The sequence below is a fragment of the Physeter macrocephalus genome, chromosome 20 (assembly GCF_002837175.3).
Source record: "Physeter macrocephalus isolate SW-GA chromosome 20, ASM283717v5, whole genome shotgun sequence".
Classification (NCBI taxonomy): Eukaryota; Metazoa; Chordata; class Mammalia; order Artiodactyla; family Physeteridae; genus Physeter; species Physeter macrocephalus.
In genome coordinates, this window is record NC_041233.1 from 34940103 (window position 1) to 34967428 (window position 27326).

A 27326-nucleotide genomic window follows, 5' to 3' on the forward strand; every position below is an offset into this window, starting at 1 on the left:
GGAGGGGAGGGGAGGGGAGGGGGCGGAGGAGGAAGAGAAGGAGGGGAAGGGGAAAGGGAAGGAGAAGAAGAGGAGGAAGGAGATGAAGGGAAACAGCACAGGGGAGCATATATCTACTATTACCTAGAAGAACAGAGAAGATGTTCTCTGAGCTGGGTCCTGAAGGCCTATTAAATTTACTAGGGTACAAGGTGAAAGGAAAGCATTCTCTGACAGGAAGATCAGCATGTGCAAAAGCACTGAGGCTCATAAAGTTGGGGTCACTAGCAACGAGCAGTCCATGCATGTTCTGAGAACTAAAGAAATCCAGTGTTGCTGAAGATTAACTGCAAAGATGGGAGAGTAAGAAAAGATGATATTGGAGAGCAAAGGACGGCTCAGGCTAGGAAAATTCTGAGATGCCATGCTGCAAAGCTTGAACTTGATCCTGAGTCAACAGAGAGCCACCAAAATTATCAGACTGGGATTCAACTGATCAGATTCATGTTCTCAAATCCCCTTTGGTGACTGTGGATGAGAAGCACAAATATTGGTTGAAGGAACTTTGACAGGTCACTATCATACTAACCTAGGTAAGAAATGATGAAGGTCGGTAATGGGAGGATGGAGAAAGGATAGATTCAAGGAGGCTCAGAAGAGTGGGTGATCAAGGGGCTGAGAGCTGTGTGAGAAAGCAGGGAATATCCCCCCGGTGACAGTGGTGCCACCAGCCACAACAAGAGGGGACCAGATGTGGAGGAGAAACAGCGAGTTCAGACACTGAGCCCCTGAGGCAGCCCCAGGCACACAGCCCGGCTTCTGTCATGTCACTGCCCCGCGTTTCACCCCTAAAGCAGCAAAGACCAGCAGCACCCAGGGTCTCCCACCCGCCCTGAGGGGAGAGAGGTAAGCATCACCACGAGGAACAAGTGCTTCCAAGACGGAAAGAAAACCCACGGAAGGAAATAGCTGTGTCTGCTCCTGGAGAACTTACTTGCCTTTGACACTCAGCGAGAAGGGTTATTTAGACCAATTACAGTACATTGTCTTTTCCCTACTCCCTCCAATTAGGGCTGCTTTCTGAGCCAGCCCCTGGGAAAAGCCTGCCCGACATCCAACTTATTTCTCTGTCGGCTTCAGGCAGAAGTGTGTGTGTGTGTGTGTGTGTGTGTGTGTGTGAGAGAGAGAGAGAGAGAGAGACAGAGAGAGACAGAGAGACAGAGAGAGAGAGACAGAGAGAGAGAGAGGGTGCGCGATTGGAGGGGGGGAGCCCAGTCCATCACTGTGAAGAGAGCGCCGAGCTACTCTCTCTGAAGAGACAGCCACAGCCTTGAGGGCCATAACGGGTGAGGTGAGTTTTCAAGGAGGAGGCCTGTGGCTTCCTGTAGACCTCTGTGCTAATATTTTTCTTCAGAAATCAGGTCATCTCCACAAAAACCAAATCTCCACAGTCCATTGCCCAAATGACAAGATCACCAAGCGACCAGTTCTCCTAGCCGCCAACTGACCAGAGGCCAAATCGCAAAATCACGTGTCTCTCAAACACCAGTTGGTGTTACTAACGGTTTTTTCTAAGTTTTCTGTTTATCTTGCTCCTCCCCTACCTACCCATTTGCACATAAAACTGAGGCAGAGGAAGAGGTAAGGGGAGAAGGATACAGGGCAGAGGCAAGGACTGGGGTAAAAGCAAAACTGGGGAAATATCTCCAGTCTTTTAGCAAATAGACTATTCAGTGAGTTGCTCTAAGGACAAGTTGGCCTGATTTTTGGCAAATCGGCATAGGGCTACTGGTGAGGACACCCAGGCTGCTCCCATCCATGCCCCAGAATCATGTCCATGGGCCGTTTTGCTGCTTGTGGTGGGTCGCAGGAAGGGTTTCAGCCAACAGCCAAGAGGACAAACCCAAGAGAGACCATACTTCCACATGCCGGCCTCCAGCTGACCAGCACGTGGCTTGTTCCTCAGGACCGTGGTCTCATACGGTGAACCAGAGGCTCCTTAAATTAAGCAGCCCCTTGGTCCACACTTCGGAGCATAGGAGCCACAGCCAGGCCTTCCTAGGCCTCTCTGACTTTCTGTTTTCTCTTCCCCCTCCCCCATTCCACTTTTTTCTCAGCAGACCATTCCTTCCTAGCATCCCTGCTTAATTCTGAGTGGGACCATCTATCCCAGAGGCCCTCAAAATCAGTGTCATGACCAGGGAACCCTTTGTAAGTGTTCTGATGGGGAGAACGTTCTCTGCAACTTTGAGCTGAGGGCCTTGACCTTGGGTGGGCAGGACGGCAGAGGCTGCAGAGTCTGATTGATCTTCAAGCTTTCCTCTAGCCCCACTCTCCTCAGGCTGGTGGTCCAGGGTCCCAGCCTGGCCTGAGCAAAGGATGTGATGGAAAGCACAGGGGTTCCGGCGATCAGATCAAGCTGGGCACCTGCCGGCCTCCAGCAGCTCTATCCACTCCCCCTCCATCCTTCTCCTCACTGTCCTGAGATCCAGCAGAACATTAATTTCTCCAAATCCAATCAGGCTCCCCCTGATGATATGCCAGGCATCCTCACCAGGTCACCTCCTCTGATTCTCACCACAGCCCAAGCAGGAAGTCACTTCCATCCCCAGATTTCAAGGGAGGAAACTCCAGCTCAGAAAGTTTCCCTTCCTTGTCCAAGGTCACATAATTTGTAATTGTAATTTTCAATGTAATTTTGAATTTTACTGACTCTAACAGGTGATGGGATTTTGTGGGACCCCAAGGCCCCTTTTTCTCCTTGGGTCCCCCACTTACTGCACCAACTGGCCATAGGACAATGTCCTTCCATCTATGGGAATGTCTTCATGAAGCAGGGAGCCACAGCTCACACAAGTTCTGCCCTGTCCCGCAACCACCAATCACGACAGCCACAGATGATTCTCCTGGCCCAAACCAGTGAATCAGGTCTAAATAAATGTTGGCTAGGATTTCAGCCACTTTAATCAAGAGACATCTGACAGCGAAAAGTCACCCTCCCCAGGTGACCATGAGGAAGCCCACCTTTCCCCCCAAAAGCCATCTTCCTGCAAAGGGAGAGGGGAAAGAGGCTCACATTATTACTCATCCACCTCCAGACAAACCCCTGCACATAGGCAGGGAGAATCCCAGGCTCTGGGTCCAGAAAGACTCCCAGAGAGGTCATCATCCTGCTTAAAGGCCTGGAGCACAATAAAGAAAGTGGAGCTCCAATGGCCTAAAACAGAAGCACAGCCAAGAGGGTGGGACACGCTGGGGCAGGGCAGAGCAGGGCTGAACAAAGGGAGGGGCGTCCTAGGTGGTGTCTACGGGTGAGGTGACCCGCCAACAAGCCTGTGAGAGGGAGCCTCCAGCTGGTGCAAGGGAAGGAGACCCAGGGAACGTGGTGGGAGAGCACCACACCACGGGGTCCTGCAGGAATCACCTCAATTACTCCTCTCCTCGACTCCAATAGCAGGTGCCCCTCTGCCCGTTTTCCTGACAAATGACACAGAGTCCCCAGGTGATCAAATGCTTCCCAGGGCCATGCTTAGGCATGTATAAGGGTCTTACTCTCTGTTAGGAAAGTGACTCTGGGATCCCTGAGACTCTGAGGTTATCCTCAGAGTGCCCCATACTGACCTTGTTCCAAACATAATCAGAACCTGTGGTCTGCTGAGGGCAGGGATCAGGTCAAGGGCAAGGACCATTTGAGGGACCAAGGTTACCAGCCCCATGGGCTCCCTGCCCTGAGCTGGGCTGGGGCAAAGGTATGGGCACTGGGGAGCCTTGTGGGAGAAAGCCCATGTGTATGTACTCAGTCCCAAGCCTCCCTCACACTCTCTAGGGGCTCATCCACAAAAGGCCCCATCTTCTTGTGAGCTGCAGGCAGGGACAAGGTAGCTGCCAGAGCCTTCTCTACCATCTGAGGACAGGCCCTGGAATTGGGCGGTGAAAGGCCTCTGAGAATAAGACACAAAGAGCAACAGGTGCACCCAGGGCCCCCCCAGCACCCTCCTGAGATGGGGTGGAGGGAACCCAGCGCCAGACCAGAGAGGCCACAGGCCCTGAGGGACCAGGTAAGCTCAGGGCGGGCTAACCTGGAGGGTCCAAAGTAATGCTCAGCATCAGGGTGCGCAGCGTGGGGTCCTCACTTGGATGCTGGCCGAGTGGAGGGTAGCTAGGCCCAGACCCTGAGGCTCCCTCAGACATACAGGCCACGGGCAGGACAATCTTCAAGGCTCAGGCCTGACACCCAGCAGGCTCCTGACCAGCTTTCTGGTCCAGGACAGGAAAGCGAAGGTTTCTGCACGTGGCCCATCTCCTGGGGCCTCCCATGGTAAATGGAGACCCCGTTCTCATGGTTGCAGAAAGACCTAGCACTGGGGCAGAGTGACCCCTGCCACTCAGAAAGCCAGGTAAGAAGCACCTTCCGGTGTACACAGACCTGAATCCAGAGAGGGAGGCAACAGCTCAGAGCCCAGCTGGGAGAAGGGAACACAGACCTCTCTGGAAGTGAGCTGACTTAGAGAGACAAGGAGGAGAGAGTCATGGTGGGTCCAGGACAGGCTGAGCACTGGACACCTGCACCCATGGACATGAGGGGGTTGGTGAACTAAAGTCATGGGTCTACCCTTCCTTGGAACATGGACCCTTTAAGCATTTGGTGAAAACTACAGACTTTTCCCAGAGAAAAAGCAGAAACATGCGCACGTACACATACACACTTTTCCATACAATTTCAAGGAGCTTAGGGATTCTGTGAACCCAGGAAGTGAACCTCTGAATGAGAGGAAGTCATATATTTTTTGTGCAGTAAATAAGAACAAGATTATTAATCATTTATTGGTACTTATCTTCTTGCTTCCTTATTTCTTCATTTTCTGTCTCCTATGCTAGACTATAAGCTCCATGAGGGTAGAGATCTTGACTCTGTCATTCTCTTCATTCCCCAGTACCTAGGACAGAGCCCGGCATGCAGACGGCACATGATAGACACCTACTGGATGAGTAAATTGATTTAGAATCTGCTATGTCCTCGCTCCCAATGCTCAGCAAACAGGCGTGGGACAAACCACAAAGAAGTGGACTTCTTTATGAATCTGACTCAGAAACTTCAGACTCCTCCCACCAGGACTAGACCCTGGCATCAATTCCACAGGAACCTCCACAGACGCAGACAGCCTGGAGCTGAGAGCTCAGCTCTTCAGGTTGGGAGTGTGAGGTGAGACGGTGGGGGCATGCAGAATTCCAGGGTCTGCGGGCGCTTCCCAGAAGCCTTACCTGAGGACGTTGCCCACCAGCCCTGGAAAGCAGCCAGCAAACTAGCCTGTGTACCTCTGCCTCTGGGCCGTGAAGATGGAAGGCAGCAGCAGGCAGGGGTGAGGGGGCCTCCACTCTGCTGGCCATTGATCTCCACTAATGAATTTCTTTGTGGAAAGGAACAAACTGCTCCACAGTGAGACTGGCCAAGGCCGCCCCAGCGCGGCAACCTGGTGTCTCGGGCATGCTAATTACCGTGCTGTCTGAGTACATCTGATCAGCTTCTCCCCACCGCTGTTCCATAACTGGCAAGCTAATCTGTCCCTACCTGATGGCTTCTGAGCAGGCTAGAGACTTACTAATCAACCCTAATACAGACAGTTGATAAAGGAAGAAACTTATAACGCTGAGATTAAAAACCATGATGTCAGCTTCTAGAAGACCACGATTCACTTAGCTTCTTTTGTAGTGCATTTCAAGGACTATCGGTTGAAATCACTCATTGCATTCAGGGCCCCTGATACAATCCTGACTGTTCCACCCCTTCTATCCCATGTGTGACAGAATTCCAGCAAGCCAGCATGACTCACTTATGTGGTAGATGTTACACAGACGGATTCTCAAACTAACACGTCTTTGGAAACCATAAGGAAAAGTTTGAATGAATTCAGGCATGATGGTTTCTTTGGCGTGGAAACAGAACCCCTGTGACAGGCAGCATGGTATGTGGAAAAGGCAATGAAATTCTTAACAGCTTTATTGAGGTATAATTGGCATGCAATAAATTGCAAATATTGTAGTGCATGATTTCAACATATGTATCGCCACAATCACCACGATCAGGACAACGAACATATTTCGTGACCCCCCGCAAAGTTTCCTTGTGTCCTTTGTGGCCCCTGCCACCCACCCCAGTCCCCAGGAAACCACTGAACTGCTTCTCTCACTATAGATTAGTTTGCATGCTCTAGAGTTTTACATAAATGTAATCATTCGGTGTGTATTCTTTTCTGTCTTTCTTCTTTCACTAAACCTAATTACTTTGAAATTCATCCATGCTGTTACTGTACCAATAATTGATCCCATTTTATTGCTGAATAGTATCCCATTGTATAGTTGTGTTTATCATCTATACCACAATGTGTTTATCCATTCACTTGCTGACAAACATTTCAGCTGTCTTCTGGTTTGGGTATTACAAATTAAGTTGCTATATGTTTTTGAGTGGATATAGGCTTTCATTTCTCTTGGGTAAATACCCAGGAGTAGAATGGCTAATATGGTAGGTGTATGTTTACCTATTTAAGAAACTATCAAACTGTTCTCCATAGTGGTTGTGTCATTTTACATTCCTACCAGCAGCATTTACAATAGCCAAGACATGGAAGCAACCTAAATGTCCATTGACAGATGAATAGATAAAGAAGATGTGGTACATATATACAATGGAATATTACTGAGCTGTTATAAAGAATGAAATAATGCCCTTTGCAGCAACATGGATGGACCTGGAGACCTTTATCATACTAGGTGAAGTCAGACAGAGAAAGACAAATATCATATGATATTACTTACATGTGGAATCTTTTAAAAAATGATACAAATGAACTTATTTACAAAACAGAAACACTCATAGACTTAGAGAACAAACTTATGGTTACCAGGGAAAAGGGTCGGGGGAGGGATATACTGGCAGTTTGGGATTGACATGTGCACACTACTATATTTAAAATAGATAACCAACAGGGACCTACTGAATAGCACAGGGAACTCTGCTCAATATTCTGTAATAACCTAAATGGGAAAAGAATTTGGAAAAGAATAGATACTTGTATACGTATGACTGAATCACTTTGCTGTACACCTGAAACTAACACAACTTTGTTAATCAAATATACTCCAATATAAAATTTTTAATTTCTTAATTAAAAAAATAAAAATAGGGCTTCCCTGGTGGCACAGTGGTTGAGAGTCCGCCTGCCGATGCAGGGGATGCGTGTTCGTGCCCCGGTCTGGGAAGATCCCACATGCCGCGGAGCGGCTGGGCCCGAGAGCCATGGCCAAGAAAGAAAGAAAGAAAGAAAGAAAGAAAAAGAAAGAAAGAAAGAAAGAAAGAAAGAAAGGAAGGAAGAAAAAGAAAGAAAGAAAGAAAGAGAAAGAAAGAAAGAAAGAATCCCAGTTGCTCTGTAACCTCACTGACACTTTGTATTGTCTGTCTGGCCATTCTAGTAGGTAGGCAGTAGCTTTTCACTGCGGTTCTAATTTGCATTTCCCTAATCCCTAACTAGTAAGCATCTTTCCATGTGCCTACCTGTCATTCATATATCTTCTTTGGTGAAGTGTCTATTCAAATACTTTGCCTATTTTTCATTGTGGTGTTCATTATTATTGAGTTTTAAGAGTTCTTTATAGTCTATATGTGATTCCTTTATCAGACATGTAACTTGTAAATATTTTGTCCCAGTCTGTGGCTTGTCTTTTTATTCTCTTAACAGTGTCTTTCACAGAGCTTCATTCTTAAAGTGGTCTTAATTTTAATTAAATCCAGTTTATCATTTTTTTTCTTTTATGTATTGTGCTTTTGGTGTTGTACCCAAGAAATCTTTGCCTAACCTAAGGTCACAAAAATTTTCTATTGTGCTTTATAGATGTTTTATAATTTTAGTTTTTTCACACTCTGTGATCCATTTTTTACTTATGTTTTATATACAGTACAGGTATAGATTGAAGATTATGTCTTTGCACATAGATATTTACTTGTTCTAGCACCATTTGTTGAAAGCGCTCTTCTTTCTTCATGGACTTGCCTTTGCACCTCTGTTGAAAATCAATCATCTATACATGTCGGGGTCTATTTTGGGGTTCTCTATTCTGTTCCAGTAGTCTGTTTGTCTATGTTTACACCAAAACCACATTGTCTTGACTATTATAGTTTTTCATGTTTTGAGGTCATTTAGTTAGTCCTCCAGGTTTATTCTTCCTTTTCAAAGTTGTTTTGGCTATTTTAGGTACTTTGCATTTCCGTATGAACTTTAAAATCAGTTTGTCAAAAAGCCCTGGTGTGTAGCACTTGCTGATTTCCATGGTGTAAATACTCCCACATGGTCAATTTCTAGCTACTAAAGTGCTGTCACTGAACATGGAGCTGGGAAGAAGTGGCCCAGCGGCTCTCGTGAGCCCGTGCACGTTGGCTGCCGGTCACCACACACACACCCCTCCCCGCACTGCCTCCGTCCCCACAGCAGATGTGGAGGCCCAAGAAGTCTCACTGTGCTGGTGCCGTGCCCTCTGCCGTGTCAGGAGAGGCTGGAGCAGCAGCCACGGCCACTGCCTGGCTTTGTGGCCAGGGCCTCTGACCACAGAGGCTGTCACCAAGGCACAGGGAAGAAGTGGCCCAGCGGCTCTCGTGAGCCCGTGCACTGGCTGCCGGTCACCACACACACACACCCCTCCCCGCACTGCCTCCGTCCCCACAGCAGATGTGGAGGCCCAAGAAGTCTCACTGTGCTGGTGCCGTGCCCTCTGCCGTGTCAGGAGAGGCTGGAGCAGCAGCCACGGCCACTGCCTGGCTTTGTGGCCAGGGCCTCTGACCACAGAGGCTGTCACCAAGGCACAAGGGAGGTCCAAGGTGGGCCGCTGGGGAGGAAAGCTTCTCCCCCAGTTCCTGTCTCCGGGTACCAAGGTGCCCCTGATGCGCCATACCACCCTGCAGGTCTGGAGCACACCTGACACTCACTTGGATGCCTTTCCCGCACAGGCTGGCTAACTGGAAGTCCTCAGGAAGATTTCACCTTGAGCTGCCCTAGGCCCTCCAGTGAAATCCTGCGCCGCTTAGAAGGAAGCAAATTTATTGATCTTTCTTGGTGACTATTAGCAAGATTCACAGCTGGCAGCAGACTACATTCATCTGTGCCTCTGACTTTAATTACCACAGGCACCTGAGGTGTGTGCGTGCTTGCATGTGTGTGCTCACGTGTGTGTGTAAGCCTCCAGATCTCTGGTCTTTTTATTTCTGTACTTCTGACCCATGTCAAACAACAAGCGTCAGCTCAGTGCCTTCTCCATGCTCCCAGATCCCACACGGTGGCCTCTCTGGGAGATCCCCGTGTTCCCACTGGGCGGTCCTGGCTCCAGGACCACCTCTCCCATTTGCCCCTTTAACCCTGGGTGTTCTGGCGCCTTCCTAAAGTTGTTAGGCTGGGTTGCATCCATGTCACCTGTCTCACCTCTGGTAGTAGATAAATTCCCTCCCCTGAAGGACGGGGAGTGGACTGTGTTTCCCTGACTGCGCCCCTACTGATAAATCCTGTGTAGCCAGGATTTACAGAGTCTTGGGGGAATGATGAGAGAAGAGGTTGGAGAAGGAGTGGGGCAAGGAACAGACCTTGAGGCCCATGGGCTCCCTGAAGGGATCTGAACTTCACCCGGAGGAGAAGGAGCGCCATTGCCGGGCTCTAAGCAAGGCTCCGAGTTTAAGGAAGGTGACTTTGGTGACAATGAAGAATGAGTGGATGTCTTCCAAAAGGTATTATATGCAAATACACGCTACACACACACACACACACACACACACACACACACAGAGGCTCCCAAGAGACTACACTTTTCTTTCATTACCCTCAGAAAGCAAAGTAGACAAAAGGTGGGAACAACCCAAATGTCCATCAACAGATGAATGGATTAACAAAATGTGGTGTACAGACATACACTGGAATATTATCCAGCCTTAAAAACGAAGGAAATTCTGAGACACTCTATGATATGAGTGAGCCTTGAAGACTTTGTGTTGTAAGATAAGTCAGTCACAAAAAGACAAACACTGTATGATCTCACTTCTGTGAGGTCCCTAGAGCAGTCAAATTCATAGAGGGAGGGAGAAGGGTAGTGGCCAGGGGCCGGGGGAGGGGGCACTGGGGAGTTAGAATCTAATGGGTACAGAGCTCCAGCTTCGCAAAATGAAAAGAGTTCCAAATACGGATGGTGGTGATGGTTCCACAGCAGTGGGAATGTGCTAAATGCCACTGCATTTGCACGCTGAAAATGGCTAAAATGGTAAACTTTATGTTGTATAGATTTTACCACAATTGAAAAAAGCAAAACAGCAAAGTGGGACATTCCCAGTGTACAAGCAGACTGCAGTACATGTCACAAGGACCCGCAGGTGACATCCCTTCATAGTTACATTTGTGGCAATGCCACAGAGCCACGGAGGTCTCCAGCAACAAAGTCCGTACAGGCCACACAATGAGGGTACACCCTCCAGAGCAGCCCTCTGAGTTCCGGCCCTAAGGCTGTGCTGTGTTCACGTCCAGGAGGTGTGCGTCAGGAGGGTCTGGAGGATGGGAGGCAAGGGGTGGGGGATGAAGAGAGGGTGGGACAGCCAGAAAAGGCCTCCCAGCCCCCTGGGCCTCCTCCCACTACAGCATCTTCTGACCCAGGGGCCCTCAGGGTGCCACCTGTCCCACCCCTCCTCTCTCTCCTCACGCCAGGGGAACATACACATCTGTCGCTTGGAGCAGTGGGGAGGAGAGTAAGGGTTTGAGACTTAAATTGCCACCTGCAGCTGTAACCCCTCCCAGCCTCAGTTTCCTAGACTAGCTGGTGTACGTGTGCCAAACTTGCTGATTGGCTGTGCAGACTGAGGAAAGGGTGGTGAAGGCGCCTGGCACAGGGTAACTGCACAAGAAGTGTTCTAGTCTCTTCCTTTTGGAGAAACAATGTAGGGCACATCACTCTGTTTATGGTCCCTAAGCGAAGTTCAACCAAATGGCCTTTAGCCCGTAGGCCCCGGGGAGATGAGGCAGAGATCTTCCATGGGGACCTTTGGTTAATAATGACTTGTCACCCAAAGACGCTCCCCCCCATCCCAGGTGGACAAGGGACAGGGACCCTTCCTGCCACAGTGACCCCGGGGGCTCCCTGGGGGATGGAAGCAGTCCCTTCCAGCTCACACCAGCTCTGACAGCTGGAAAGTTCCTGATTTCCTGTACCACCTCCCCCTTAGTCCAAGTCCAGTCCTGGTACCACTTGGAGCAGGCTGGAGTCTTTGGCTCACATCAGCCCTTCCCCCAGTCCCAGGCCCGTCAGCTGCTCCTCCAGGGACCACCCACGTCGGCTTGGCTCCAGCCCACCAGTGAGGCGTAACCCCTTCGAAACAGGACACACCACAGGACCACCCGTTCCCACGGCCCGCCCCCACCGAGCTGCAGCTGACTCAATTCTCAAATAATTTCTCATGAGAACTGCTGCTGACCTAAGAGGGCCCCTACTCCACCTCATCTGCTTCTCTGATTTAGGATTTTGTCCCTGATTTTCTGCCCAATCACACTTTTTCTCAGCAACATGGCATCCAAGAAACTACCTTCCTCCAAACCAACAAAAAAAAAGAAAAAAAAAAAAAAAACAGGGACCGGAATAGGGTCTGTTCTCCAAAATACTTCTCTTCCTGCCTGCCTTATTTTGGTACCTGGCACCTTCGCACTATCTTCCTAGCTTCCTAACTGGAAAACACAGGGCCCACTGCAACTCAGCAACTCTACTTTCTAGCAATCCAGCCCAGAGAACTACTTAGGCATGTGCACAAAGCTGTGCCTTCAAGGCTGTGCATTCTAGCATTGCTTGTAAGAGCAAAATCACCAGAAACCACCCAATGAGGAAATGGATCCATAAACCCCACCCTGCCGAATGTCGTGCAGCAGGTAAGGAGAACAAGGTAGAACCCAAGGGAGCGACACGGTGTGAAGGCTCCGAAGCAACTCAAGTAAGAAGCACAGCACAAAGCAAAAGCTTCCACTTTTGAAAAGCTCCATGGACGTGCACATGAATGTCTGTACATGAGAAGTGTGATGAGCCCAGGCAAGGCCTTTACTTGGTTAGCTCTAAAGAGGAATGCAGGGGAGGGAGCATTAAGGGCACCTATTGTTCTCACCTTAACTGCCTAAGTTGTTTACCTTTTTTTCACAAGACATATTCATTTTGTGTTATTACTTATACAATAAAAATTTCAAAGAAGAATCAACAAAGTAAAGAAAGCAGAGTGATTTACCCTTCCATGTTTCCCCACTGCCTTTAGAATACTCAGCCTCTCCACCACCTGGCCCAGGTCCGTGTACCAGTCCCTGACCCCAGACACTAGATCCAGCCAGACAGAACTTCCTCCAGCTCTCTCACCCCTGGGCCCCCATATCTGCCCACCTTTGCCCTCCCCTCTGCTCGGCCCTCCTCACTCCATCAGGACTGAACTCCACTCTCAAAGGCCTTCCCAGGCTCTGCCGGGCAGGCCGAGCTCCCGGCCGCAGCTCCAGTGGCCGTCACAGCACGGCCTCCATCACGACCCTCTACCCCAATGAAGGCAGTTACCCTTGGGGCCAAGGGGACAAAAGCCATGCCTGCCACGCTCACCTCCAATTCCCCAGCACAGCACCTGGAACTCGGTAGGTGTCTGGCCGATGGAACTGGACTGATTAGATACAGGAGGCCTTGCTCAGTGGGCAACAAGAATCCACAGACTCCATGAAAACCAGCCTAAAGGAAGCTCAGGTGGGGGCGGTCCGACCCGCCCTCCGGGAATGGCGAGCTCTAGCCTGAGACCACCCGCCACAGTCAGAGGACTGTAAGTGACAGTCAAACAAAACCCACCTCCGCATTTGCTTTAAAGTTGAGCCGGGATTCCTATTACACTCTGTATTCCGGGTCCCCTGCATAGACCAGATTCCTCCGGGGGAATTCTTTGAAGTGCTGGAGAAGCCTGGTTCCTCTAAGGAGCAAGCTGCCCTGGAGGATGTGGACGCCCTGTAAGCCACGGCTTCCTTCCCCCACTCCTGCCTGCCAGGAGAGCACCCTCTCGGTGCTCCTTACCACCCTCCCAGCCAGCGCAGCCGCTGTGGCCCTGTCTTCATTTTCTGACTGCCGCTGCCTCATTAGAAGACTCTGCAAACCCTCTCTAGATGTGTGCAGGAAATAAACAAATAAGCAAACAGGCAAACAAGGCGTCCCAAAACAATTAAACCAAAAGTCACGACAGCATGCCAGGCCCACGTGGAGGCCCCTGCCCTGGACCAGGAGGCTTGGGGCGAGGAGCAGGCTAGCCCTCACAGGTACCAGGTCAGCAAGGGATTGGATAAACAGAGGCCTGGAGAAGAGACATGATGGCACTCATAGGGAACGTGGCCATGTCAGTGTGACTCCTCCATCTTCTGCTTTCAGGTGAACTTGTCACCACTCTCAGAGCCTCCAGTGAGAAACATGGGGTGGGCAGCAGCCCCCCAAATCAAAACTGCCAGACTTCTTACAATGGAGAACTGGCCACACGATGTACAAGCAACTTCAATCTTGTCACATTCCAGGGTGACACAACCAAAGAGAACAGGCTTCTGTTCCTAAGCATCTCACTAGACAGGAGCGTTCCCACGGAAGGGCAAGCCTTGATGGCACAACACACACCTTGCATCAGAAGAGGGGAAACCCTGCCATGGACATGATGAATTAACCACTCAGATGCTCCCGGCCAGGTCGCCTGAGACTGTGTGTGACGCAGCCCCTGCCCACCCCTTCCCACTGACACCTTCCGTCACTTCCAGCTCTCAGCGTAAGCTGCTAGCCCTCCAAGCATTCCTCTAGAACATGCCGTGCTATTTTACACACTGATGTTTTGCACACAGGTTTCCCCTACCTGGGATCTCCCTCCCCCTTCCTCTACCTGACGAAGCCCTCCTTGCTCCCAGCTAATTCAGAACCCACCGCCTCCCAAAGCAGAGTTGAGGGGGGCTGGGGGCGGGCAGTTTAGGCTTCAGGGCTCTGCAATCACAGGCCAGCACTTGCGGCGCTGTCCTGGGTACTGAAGAGTAGTCAGACAAATGAGAAATGGACTGGTACCACAAGGAGCTCCATCGCTCTCAGATCCATCATTTCATTTTATTTCAACCTCCCAAGAACCCTCTGAGGTAGGCATTTTTATTATCCCCATTGCCAAAATGAGAAAACCAAGGATGAGAAAGATTTGTCAATGGGCCCAGAGATAAGTGAGAAAAAAGGCTGAGGCAGGAACAGAACCCAAGTTCCCCAACATGTTCACCCACAAAACCTCAGCGGCCACTATTAACCTCACACTGTGATATAAACATGTATTTTGTGTTTATTCCTCCTGTGAAGCTGTGGGGAGAGCTTTCTCAAGGGCTGGGCCCATCTGAACTCTCATCAGGCCCTTCCCCTGGGTACACAAGTGCTCCCTCCACACTTGCCAAGAAGGAAGGTGTAGACAGAAACACAGCAGCCTGAACACACTAGTTCACTGGTGGGAGTGGAGGAGAGTGAGGTTTTGCCTGATCTTTGGACTGCATAGAAATCACATTACTGCCGTAATTAGGAATTGCATATAAAGAAACAAATGCTTCCTGGAAGAATAAATAGGCAATGAAGCACCCCAAAATATAGATTCATTCGCTCATATATCGAGTATTTATTGAGCACCTACTACGTTACAGGTGCTATTCTAAATGCTGGGTACGCAGCGTCACTTAATAAAACATAAAACTCACATTCTCGTTGGGGGAAGACAAACATCGAAAAGTAAGTAAATGGCAGGTAAATTCAATGAAAAAAATAATTCACGGAAGAGGGAAGAGGGTATCAAGAGGAAAAGGAGTCCCATTTTTTAATGAGTTGGTGAGGGAAGGCTTTTGGGGGCAGAAGTGCCCCAAGTGTTCCCACACAACACTTCACAGGGAAACATCTTAGGGTATTCCCGGAGCCTTTCTGCCTCCCAAGACTCCCAAGGAGAAGGATGTTCCTAAAGCTGCTCATAGATGCTGTCTAGACACATCTGGACCAGCAAGACCCATGGCTCCCCTCCCCCAGGGCCCAGCTGCTGAGTAACCAGGAAAGGAAACCCACTTCCCAAGCCTCCAAAAAGGCTTCTTCAGAGCTGGGTGGCATCCACTGAGATTCCCTTTGTGAGAAGCAAAGGAAAACTTTTAAAGCATAAGGCTCTCAACCTGCTGTAGCGCTGAGAACGTGCATGGCCAGGATCCACCAGCAGCCTAGGAAAGAAGCACTATGATACCCATCTTACAGATCAGGAAAACCAAGGCTCTGAAGGGTACCCATAGCTTGCCCAGGATGCAGTAAGCAATGGAGCAGGGACTTGAATGTCATTCTTTTCTGATGCTGAAGTCTGTGCTCATAATCACCCGAATGTCACCTCTCAGGGAGGTGCCAGGTGTCACTTGGCAAGGGAAGAGGAGCCATCTCTGGCCAATGAGCAGACAGTCAGAGCTCTCATCCCGGCTGGAGATGGCTTCAGCCCGAGTGCCAGCCACAGCTGCCAGAGGGCTTCCCTGGCTCCCCGCACCCCTACCCTCCCCTGCCTTCCACTCCTCCCCATGCTTTCCCTGTCTTCTGGTCAGACACACTGACACTCCAGGTCCCTGAGAACACTCCTAGGAGCAGAGGATGCTACACGCAGGCTCCAGGCATATAGAATTGCTCTCAGGGCCTATGGCTTTCCAGCCAGTGCTGAAGTGACTGGGGCTAGAAGGAAGTTAGCTATGATGTTCTCTCTTCACAGCAAAGGCATTTCTATACCTGGAAATGTTCTGCACCTTGACTAGGATGGTTATGCTAGTGCATACATTTGTCAAAACCCATTAAACAGTACACGTCTAATAAGTGTATTTTATTGCATGTCGATTATGCCTCAACATAGTTCGTTTCAGAAAATGAAGGAACTCTCCTGACATTGCTGGATCCTATTAGGAAAGAGCCCTGCTCTCCCTGATGGGAGGGTAGGAGATGGTTCAACTGAAACAACGAAAAGGACGTAATATTTCATTTCACTGGGCATTGCGGGGAGGATCAGGATCCCACTTGGGTCAACAGTCCTCCCAGATGTTTGGGGCCCCATCTTGTGGGTGCCCTTCCTGGAATTCCAGTATTTAACAACAAAACCTGTTCCCTCTTGTATCCTGGGGCTGCGGAGGTCTGGAAAAGCAGGGTCGGCAGGAGAGGGATGTCGACAGGGCCACATTTGTCTTCCAAGGGGGCACCGTGGCACGACATGGGAAGAGGGGGGTGTAGGCCTGGCCAAGTTCTTGCTGTGGCGACTGCCTCGGGCCCCAGCTGCACAATGGGCTGTGCGTGGGGGCCAGGGCAGCCTCGCCTTCCTGTCCTTCATCCACGCCTGCATCAGGCATCTCCTCATGTCCTCAGACGCACCATGGAATCTGATGGAAGGGTGAGGGAACTTCAGAGTTACTGAACTTTAATATTCCAGCAAGTGCTACGATTAACGTGCCCCAAAGTACAGTCGCTTTGTAATTAGATCGGAGAACAAACACAAAACACTCCTCCCAGTAAAGTTATTGTAGAACTTCTTGGTAGGTTTCCTAGCAATTAAACGCACTTGTTCATTTCATCTGGAAAAAGTATTTATTACTTCAATTTAAACTAATGCCATAATGATATGATGTGTGTTATTTTTTTAATAGATCTTTATCGGAGTATAATTGCTTCACAATACCATGTTAGTTTCTGTGGTACAACAAAGTGAATGAGCCACATGCATACACATGTCCCCATATCCCCTCCCTCTTGAGCCTCCCTCCCATCCTCCCCATCCCACCCCTCTAGGTCACCGCAAAGCACCGAGCTGATCTCCCTGTGCTGTGCTGCTACTTCCCACCAGCCAACTATTTTACATACGGTAGTGTATATATGTCGATGCTACTCTCACTTCACCCCAGCTTCCCCCTCCCACCCCATGTCCTCAAGTCCATTCTCTATGTCTACATCTTTATTCCTGCCCTGCAACTAGGTTCATCAGTACCATCTTTTTTTTTTTTTTTTCTTTTGAGAACGCTCACCATCACTGCTCAGTCATCTGACTTTCTATGCCGGGGGCAAGAAAGGAGATGTCGTTGGCACAAAGCATTGGTTAAGATAGCATTTGTCCAGTAATTCTCTTTCTTCTGGGGAGTTTCATGCCAGGAGGACTCGAGGGTGAGGACCAACAGCCGACAGATGTTTGCCACGAGAAACTGTCAGGCTGTCCAGCTGAGAAGGTGCAATGGCTCACCAGAGCTACCTGGGACCGTGCAGTGAGCCTGCAGGGATGCCCAGCAGCTCAGCCCTGCTGCCAGGGAGGCCTGGAGTGTCCCCTGTAGGTGAGAGAGCTGACCCTTCCACAAGCACCAAGAATATAACTAAGATGTGTTCTGGGCCACAGAAGAGATGAACCAGCTCAGAGGCTAAGGGAGAACGGGCAGTAAAGGGGCCACCACTGGGTGCCGTTCCTGAGCAAGGAAATCTTCCTGAGTACTCAGCATGTGCTAGGCACTGTGCTAAGCTCTTGGCGTGTATTAATGCATTTAATCCACACATCAAGCACACTGGGCGGAAATGATTATTTATCCCCAATTGACAAATGAGGAAACTGTTGCACAGAGAGGTTGAGTGACTTCTCCAATGTCACACAGCTATAGAGACAGAGCCAGGATTCAACTGAGGCAGACTGCTCCTGAGTCCTTGCTCCTAACCATTATACTCAAGAGTAATCCTGAGGAGGGGCAAACAGCCAAAGCTCTTTTGCCAAGACTCTACCAAGCCCTGAGCCCACACCCAGCCATGAGAGGGAATACTGACCACTGCCACTCCTGGTTCCCACACATGATTTGTTATTATCATATAGAACATTTGCCATGTACCAGGAACTCTGCTGGGGGTTTTACTCTGTAGCTCAGAAATTACCATCCCTGTTCCTTAGGTGAGAAAGCAGAAGCTCAGAGAAGTCACCATGGGCAGTCAGTAGGAGGGAGGGATGGCAACCTCCACTCTTTTTTATTTACTTACTTATTTTTTGTACTTGAAACACAACTTAAAAGATCTTTTAAAATATGCAGTAAAAAATATATCTCCCATCCCTGTCCCAAGTCATTGTGTTTCCCTCCCTAACACAGCACTCCTTTATGACTGTATGTGTACTCAGATACACACACATGTGAGCTTGCTTTGACCCAGAGCAATACTGACACCACTGTTCTCACTTTGCTACTGTGAGCTAACAGTACCGTTTGTTGGAACTATGGCCTCTTAATACATAAAGAACCATAGTTTTCCATTATATATATGTATCATAACATACTTAACCATTAAGGTTGTTGGAATGTCTGCAGTTACCAACAGTGCTACAGTAAATCCTTGTGCATTAAGAAGAGTCTACCTGAGGTGTTTGTTCCCCACAGCTTTGCCACGAGGACCAAGAGGCTGTGAGCAGAGCTGTGCTACCCGGGCTTTGGGAATCAGACCTGGCCAGCCCCCCTACTCACCAGCCATATGACCTAGAGCACATCCCTTTACTTCTCTGAGCCACAGTTTCCTCATGTGTAAAACAAGGATAGTATACACCCACCTGGAAAGGTTGCCATAAGGATGATGTGAGCTGGAGCACTTAAGGCACTTACACAGTGCCCTGCTCAGAGTGACAGCTGGAGAGACGTGAGCTGTTACTCACTGATACCTGGGCCACCTGGGTTACCTGGGAAGCTCAGGCCTTGCCTCTGGCTTGGACTCTGGGTCTGGGATTTGTCCTCAGTCAGATCACAGCTCTTCTCTGTGCGTTACTTTCTTCCCTTTCGTAGACAGCCAATGAGTCCGGACACAGGCAACTGAAGAACCAGAGCCCTCTGGAGATGGAGACCCCATGTCTATCCTCAGGTCTCTGGACTGGGCGTGAAGAATAGGACCCGAAGGCACCACCTGAGGTAGTGAGCTATGGCTCCCAAGGATTTCTGGGGACTCTGAGCTCATCAGTGAGGCCTCTAAGGCCTGCCTGGCCCAGAGCTCCAGCCTCACCCATGTCCACTGCCCACAACCCAGCCATATGATCTTTCTCCTCTCCATTGCCCCCAGGCCTTCCAGCATGTTTTTCCCTCTCCCTGGGACACGCTTCCTCCCCTCCTCCCCCAGTGCCCTCTGCTTGCCTATCTCCTACTAGTCCTTTAAACCCTTGCTTACATGCCACCTCTTCCTGGAAGCCCTCCCAAGCCACCATGCCACAGGCTGTGCAATCACCACCAAGAATAAGATCGGCTCCGTGGCCAGAGCAGAGCAGAGCAGAGCAGTGTCAGCGAGGAATGTCAGGCCATGGCTACAGGGAGAGATGGTCTAGCACTGGGATCCAGGCACACCCAGAGGCAGGACCTAGCTATGGACATCCAGGCAGGAGGACAACATTTGTTCTCAGTGCAGAGAGTGAGGTTTCAGCAGGAAAATATCTTTATGCCATTTGGATAGGGAAGGACCTCTTAAATGAGACAGGAAACAGAGCTACTTGTCTAAAAGATGAATAAATTTGAAAACAATACCATATAGAACTTCTGTGAATTAAGACAACTAACTGAAAGAAGGTATTTAACATCCCTAACTTACAAAAGAAAAGGCTCAGTCTTAAAAATAGGCAAAAATTAAAAACTACATACAGGTGTTTAGAAGAGCAAACAAAAATAGTGCATAAAGATATGAAAAGATTCTCAACTTCATCTTTTATCACAGCAATATAAATTAAAATCACAGCAAGATACCATTTCACATGAAAATCTTAAAAGTAAAAACATTACCAGGTGTTGGTGAAGTTGGGGAGCTTCGAGAACGCTCATATATAGCAGAGAGCAGTGAAAATAGGTAGAAATTCTTTGGAAAGCAATTTAGAATGATATACTAAAGTGAAACATGCATACCCAACAGTCCAGCAATTCTGCTCCTTTGAGATAGACCCTTAAAAAATTCTTGCACACGAACACCAATAATCTTATCAGTATATGTGTAATAGCAAAAACATGGAAACAAATGCCCAGAGTAACACAATGGATAATAAATCAGGTGATACTTTGCAGCAGTAAAAATGATCGAATATACCCATCTGCATCAAATGAACAGATCTCAAAAACCTAATATTGAATAAAAAAGAAAGCAATCACAAAAGTGTACAGAAGTGTTACTCCAGATATTTAAGGTTCACAAAGAGGCCAAACTAAGCAATATGTATCTTAGGATCCATACTTGTATGATAAACTATAAAGAAAAGCAAGGAACTGGTTAAAACACAATCAAGATAGTGTTTATGTCCCCTAGGTAGGAGAGGACACAATACAAACTGGACACACAAGGGCTCCTACACATTTTTAAACTGGTCTGGGTTCATGGGAGTTCACTTTATCACCATTCTTTTAACTTGACATATACATTGTAAATATGTGTAACTCTTAAACTTTTAAAAATAATTTTAAAACAAGCACAAATAGGAAATGGCCACACATTTAGAGCTTTAAGCTTTTGTTTCTGTGGAATCCCAGCTCCCAACCCCATTCCAGGCCTGCAAGCTGGCCCAGAGGCCAAGAGGGACCACCACACCCCAGAGATGCTGTGGAGGAAAGAGCCCTGGGGTCCTGACTTCACATCCCAGCCCTGTGCAACTTTAGACAAGATACTCCACCCATCTGTTTCTTCATGTAAAAAGAGGACCTAGCAAAAGAGTTGTGCATGGTAGGGACTCAGTGAATATTTGTTGAACGAATGAGTCAGTGATTTCTAAGATCCCAATTGTAAATACACCCCTCATCCAAATGTGTTCACCAGGGAGAAATTGTGCCTGTAGCTCCTAGCACATCCTCCCCAAGATACACACGAATATCCCAGAATTTGAAGTGGCAAGTCAGAAAGTTATCTCTTCTGTTCAATCCAAACTTTTGGTATTTTAATGTTACAGATTTTCTCTCCCAAATGTCAGCTTCTCTTTCATTTTTCCTTTCGCTGTCACAACAAGCATACAAGTATTTTTGATGGAATTTTACCAAATGGCACATCTTGCATTTTGTAAACCTTAAATACACAAACTCCTCTCCCACCACTTTGCCAAACTCTCTCTTAGCACGTGTTTTTGTCTCTCTGACCCTTAACTCTTGACTGAGATGCCCAGTCCTCAGGCTCAACCCAGGGAAGGACATTCCTTTGTTTAAAGGGAGGCTGAGGGGCAAATGAGGAAGGATCAGTCCTCACCTTGCAAAGGTGGGATCTTACATATGACATTCATTAGCAAGTGACTGACTGCACAAAGCTAGGGCATGCCAAGTCCATTCCACACACCCCATCCTTGGCATTAACTCTGCCTGGCTGGGGCTAGGAGAAGAAGGTTGGAGCCTAGCAAGCCCCAGATTACAGAAATAGGATGGTGCCTTGGCTAAGTGCATGGGCATCAAAGTCAAAAAGAATCTCTCTGAGCCTCACACTCCTCATCTGTAAAATGCAGCAATAATCCCACCTCAGAGAGTTATTAAATGGCTTTAATAAAATAATATATGTTAAGATACTTGCAGATCAGCATCAAAAAAAAAAAAAGTCGCTATATCCCCAAACCACTTCTGTTTGACTTTGGAAGGAATGAAACAGTCTTTACACTCAATTTGCTTTTTAATTGGGCTCACTGCGGCTAGTGTTACAGTGGTCGGGTGGAGGAAGGGCCCTGGGGAGTTGTGGAGGCACCATTTGTCTTGAGCATATCAGCAATGTAAATCCACCCATGGTCCCTCGGAGAGGCCAATGCCAGCCAAGCTGAGGGAGCACCCACACCCCGAATTCTTGGGGCTGCATCAAACAGCATGTGGGCTTCTACCGCCTTGGCTCATCTAACATGTTAAAAATGGGCCAGAGGTTGGGCTGTGCCTGAGGGGCATGGCCAAAACAAGCAACAGTGGTGAACGTTTTATAGAGAATGTTTGGGGTAGAAACCCAGCCTCAAAGGTTGTCAAATCAGGGGGCAAATGACCAGGGCAGGCAAAGGCAAGAGGTTCTGCATAGCACCCAATGAAAGAGCACTGGCGGGCTTCCCTGGTGGCGCAGTGGTTAAGAATCCGCCTGCCAAAGCAGGGGACATGGGTTCGAGCCCTGGTCCGGGAAGATCCCACATGCCACGGAGCAACTAAGCCTGTGCGCCACAACTACTGAGCCCGCGTGCCTAGAGCCCGTGCTCTGCAACAAGAGAAGCCACTGCAATGAGAAGCTCACGCACCGCAACGAAGAGTAGCCCTCGCTCACCACAACTAGAGCAAGCCCGCGCGCAGCAACAAGACCCAATGCAGCCAAAAGTAAATAAATAAAATAAATTTACATTTTTTTAAAAAAAAAAAGAGCACTGGCCTCCAGAAAGGCTAACGCCAAATGGATCAGCACCTTGGACAGCGACAGCCACGCGTAAGGCAGCTCTGAAATGCTTGATTCTCCCCTACCTTCCAGATCAGAATCTGCAAACGGGCTGTTGCCAGCCGGTCCCCGCAACATGATGCTTCATGGAGCAATCACAGCACTTTTATTGCTGAGTCTACATGCTTCCTCAGAATCCTTCCCAACACAGCATTCGAGGCTCAACCAATTGTTTGCGGTGGTCCACCAGAGGAAAGCTATTGGGTACCCTGTGTCTTTATAGAATTACTAATAAAGGCCAGTTTAGTTGAAAACTCACTTCAACCCTATGAAAGGTAGCAAAGGTCTCCGTGTCAGAAAAAAGGGGCACACCTTTTGGTTTGATTGGAGGGTCTGAGGGGGAGAGGAGAGGGGCAGAGGAGTGTGCCTACAGAATGAAACATCTGTTTCCTAGCTCAGCTCCCCTACCTCAGAGGTCAGACTATTCAGTGCCCTTGTCTTTCCCCCCATTTCTCCTTTGTCTTGTGTGAACATTGTTTGAAAAGTCCATGTCCACATAAACGAGTTGGTTCATTCACGCAGCAACAATTTCTTAGGGCCTACTCTGTGCCAGCCACCATGCTAAGCAGCAGAGACATAGCAGGAAAGAGCACATGGCCCACTGTCTTGGAGCTTAGAGCCTGGGTGGGAGCAACTCTTCATCAAGGATTAGCCCTCATGAGTGTGTTGCCACACGCTGAGAGCAGGCTGAAGGAAGGAGATGTGTGTCTGTGAGAGCATGTAACCAAGGAACCAGCTCTATGGGAAAGGGAGGAGTCTGCAGACAGGTGGAGATCAGGCACCCTTCCTTGGGGACTTGATCCTTGAGGCAAGTGGGGGTAAGGGATGTAAGAAGAAGAAAACACAGAATTTGAGCAAGTGCCATTAGGTGTCATTCGGTCTTCAAGAATTACAGGAGCCCAGATGGGACAGGTAGGCTGGAGAGCTGATACCTGCTTCCTATGGCTGAGGTTCCCACCAAATCCACCTTAAGGGCTTAGGAAGAACCAAGGCTTGAAGAGTTTCTATAGGTCAGAGCAAAAGGAGAGCAAAGAAACCAGGGGCAGTGAGGTGGGAAGGGTCTACAGACACTGGACCAGAGCATCCTTCAGCCCTGGCAGTGTCCACACCTCCCTACAGGATGCAGCCTCAGAGCAGACCCAACGTCGGGGGTTGAACCAACAACACAAAGGGTTGTCAGGGGAAGGCTAGGCCACTGAGAGGTGCTATGACATGGTCTCAAACTCCTTCCCAGAGTCAGGGATTGAGCGGGGGTTGGAAGGAGAGGCCAAGTCCTGGACAGAGTCCAGTTCAAGCGCCTGGAGCCTCCGGCTGCCTTCTCCCCATCACCACCTCATCTTAATTTCAGCACAATGACTGTCTGCTCTTTCAGTTCCTTCTGGAAGACTCTAAACAGCATATTTGCTCAAGAGCTGAGGACAACATTCTGGTCTTAGAGAAGCAGAGTATTTAGGCAAAGGCAAACATATGCTGGTTTCTCTTCTTAGTTACATTCTTGGCAAAGGAATTATTTCACCAAGAGAGAAAAACAGGACTTTCGAGGGTCCACCCCATTCTACCCTGGCCCCAGCTATGCAGCTGCTGACCCTCACCAGTCCCCCACACCCTTTAAAGACCCGTAATGTGGGTGGCTGTGGCTATAAAAGGGTAGCATGGGGATCCTTGTGAGGGAACTGCTCTGCATCTGACTGTGGTGGTCACATGAATCCACATGTGATAAAATTGCACAGAAGTGAATACACACACCCAAGTGCATGTCAACTGGTGAATATGAGCAAAACCTATGGGTGTGTCAAGATCAAATCCCACTTGTGATATGGTATGACAGGCGAGATGTTGGAGCACAAAGAATCTCTGAATTGTTTCTCATAATTGCATGTGGATCTCAATTAACTCAAAATAAAAAGGTTTTTTTAAACAAAACTCATAAGGTGGAAACCATTTTATCTTGAGACTAGAAATGGTCTGTTTTCACAAAGCAGTCATAGAAAACCTAAAGCTATTTCTTCAAAGCCCACTGTTCTAGTTTCCTCACAGGCAAATTATGATTTTTTTTTTTCATATGGGAGGCCTTCAAAGAAGCCATGACCAGCCATGCCCAGTGTCCCCAGACCCACACAACCCCAGCCTGGCTCCATGACAGTCAGGCTGTCCCTCCCCCTGACCTTTGCCCCGGCCAGAAACCCTGAAACTGAGGGCAGATCAGGGCAGAGAGAGACAAGGAGCTGGGAGAGCGGCCAGTGAGAGGGGAACACTTTGCAGAGGAGGCTTCCAGGAGGACCCATGCTGGTCAGCCTCCACCACTGCCTGCGTGCAGCCCTTCGGATCCCTGCCAGTGGTTTATTAATATTTTATTGAAAACTCAAAGATGATTCCAACTTCAGCTGTCATGATAAGGTGTTGTTGCTAGGCAACTTTAGCACCTGTCTACAGATCTGTTTTCAGAGTTCTTCCCCCACTCACAAAGCTCGAGGTTCAGTCCTACCACCCAGAGACCCACCTGGCTCAGACCACCAACCGCTGTCCACACCCATCCCACTCCGAAGCGCTCAGCCTCCATGAGCGATGGTTCAGCTCGCAGGTCTCCCAGTGCCTGGTCATGCTCCCACCAGAGCCCCAGAGTAGCCCCTGCCCCCAACTCACCATACTCGCTGTCGTAGAACATGACAAACTTCTGCCAGCGCAGCTCTGTCACCAGCCTGAGCATGACATCATTGAGGCGCACGGGAGGTCTGGAGGCCAGCGTGTAGGCCTCGCCGTCAGGGCTGGGGTTCAAATGGCAGGCGGTACGCGGAGAGCCCCCTGGGTTGCGCTGGACAAAGAGGTGTGGGATGTGCATCGCGTCTGTGAGGGACTGCAGGGCGTTGGCAGACGCACAACCGGTGGATGTGACCAAGGCCAAAATCCCCTGGGTCATGAGGTCACAGGCTGGAAAGAGAGGGGAGAGAGAGGGTGGGGTCAGCATGGGGGTGATGCTGCCCTGGCTTCAACTGGCACAGCTCATGCCAGGCAGCTCATTCCCAGGCTTCCAAAAAACACTGCCTCCCTCCAGGGACCAAGAACCCATGCCAGGCCAGGCCAGAGGCTCTCACAGCCACAGTCTGTGATGCCCTAGTGATGCTGCCAGCTAGATGTTCTTGTGTCCATTCAACAGATGAGAAAACAGAGGTCAGGAGAGGCAAAATCATCTGTCCCAGGCTACTCAAGTGGGGGGAGTAGAACAGGGATACAACCCACATCTGCCTGAGATAGCCATCAGTGCTACTAAATTAGCCATCCTGTTTCCCACTTGGGCTGTGAGCCCCTTAAGAGCTGTGAGCTCGTTTTGTTGATCCATGTATTCCCAAGGCCACGCCACAGGCCAAGAATACACTGTGTACTCTATAATTGTTGGCTGAACTGAACTGATTGGGGCTGAGGGGAATGAATAACATCGGAAACCCAGGGAGACACTTAACCCCGAGGATCCAGATTGTAGGCAAAACCCCCCAGAAACCCTAGGTCTTCTGCCCAAGTCCATTTGATTCATATCATAAAAATACTAGGTCAGGGCTTCCCTGGTGGCGCAGTGGTTGAGGGGCCGCCTACCAATGCAGAGGACACGCGTACCACCAAAAAAAAAAAAAAAAATACTAGGTCAAACCCCAGAGGAAGCATTTGGTTCCAGAAGCCCAGGATTATTCAAAAGCCACTTGACAATAACAAAGGAAGATGCTCGTGCAGCTGGGGCGCTGACCGCAAGTGATTAGGAGGAACACGACCAGGCGCCAGCAGCTGTTTCTAGGGTAGCTGCGCTCAGGGATCACCTTTTGAAGTCATCCAGCAACCATGAGTTCCAGTAACCCCTTTTAGCCACACACTTAGACCTTTTTGGAACATCAGACCAATTAATAGAAAGATGCACCTCCCAACACTGCAACCCACTGCACCAGTTTTGAAGCAAACACTTATTAATAATGCTTTATGTGATGGCAGGAATGTGGGAAAGCAGATGCAGTTTCAAAACACAGCCTGTGAATGTCAGCAGGCCGTCTGCTGCAGACGGCAGACTTTTTTTTTTTTTTAAACATCTTTATTGGAGTATAATTGCTTTACAATGGTGCGTTAGTTTCTGCTTTATAACAAAGTGAATCAGGTGGACCTAGAGTCTGACGGCAGACTTTTGAACAACTTTGACAATGCGGTTCTTTCGGTTGAAAGCACCTGGGTTTATGTAATGCCTCACACCAGGCTGGGAGGAGGAGACGGAGACCAGGGAGAGGAAATCCAAGGAGCAAGGCAGTGGGAGGCTGGGAAGATGGGGGAAGAGGAAGACACCTCCAAGCTCTCAAATACCAAAGGCCAGCTGCTCATCACGCGCGGACACTCACCTTGCACATTCATGGGCTTCGGCAGGAGGACAACTCAAATGCCCACAACTCTCCCTGCTGAACCCTCAGCCTCCAAACACAAGGCAGGAGGAGGGGGTGGTTAAACAAGAGATTTTCTGCAGTCTATCTTGAAGATCATGCAGCCACCTAAATGCTCTGGCCCCTCACATTCAGGCTCCATGCGGCCAAGTTCACTCCTGAATTGAAATCCAATCATGTCATGCTACTGTTTAAAGCCCTTTGGTGGCTCCCAAGACCGTTGCGGACAGAGTCAAACCCCTTGGGGCAGTCTTGCAGGCTCCTCACACGCCCCCACCTGCTCTGTTACAGACCACAGCCCACCTTTCGGCCCCTGGAACCCATCACATTTCCTGTGGCCTCCTGAACCTTCACACCCACTCTCCCTTCAAGACTCAGACTCTACAACCCCAGATCAAGGACCCTTTGTCAAGTGCTTCATCTGCATCCCACACTTCCCCTATTATGACA

General features: G+C 49.2%; 1 protein-coding gene across 1 annotated transcript in view; it reads right to left on the reverse strand.

The window, feature by feature from the left end:
- The window catches only part of GRID1 (glutamate ionotropic receptor delta type subunit 1), a 704191-nt gene that overhangs the window by 533671 nt on the left and 143194 nt on the right, over window positions 1-27326 (reverse strand). The window contains exon 3 of the mRNA XM_024132152.3: window positions 25111-25395. Coding sequence (XP_023987920.1) covers window positions 25111-25395 — 285 coding nt within the window. The remainder of the gene's footprint in view (window positions 1-25110; window positions 25396-27326) is intronic.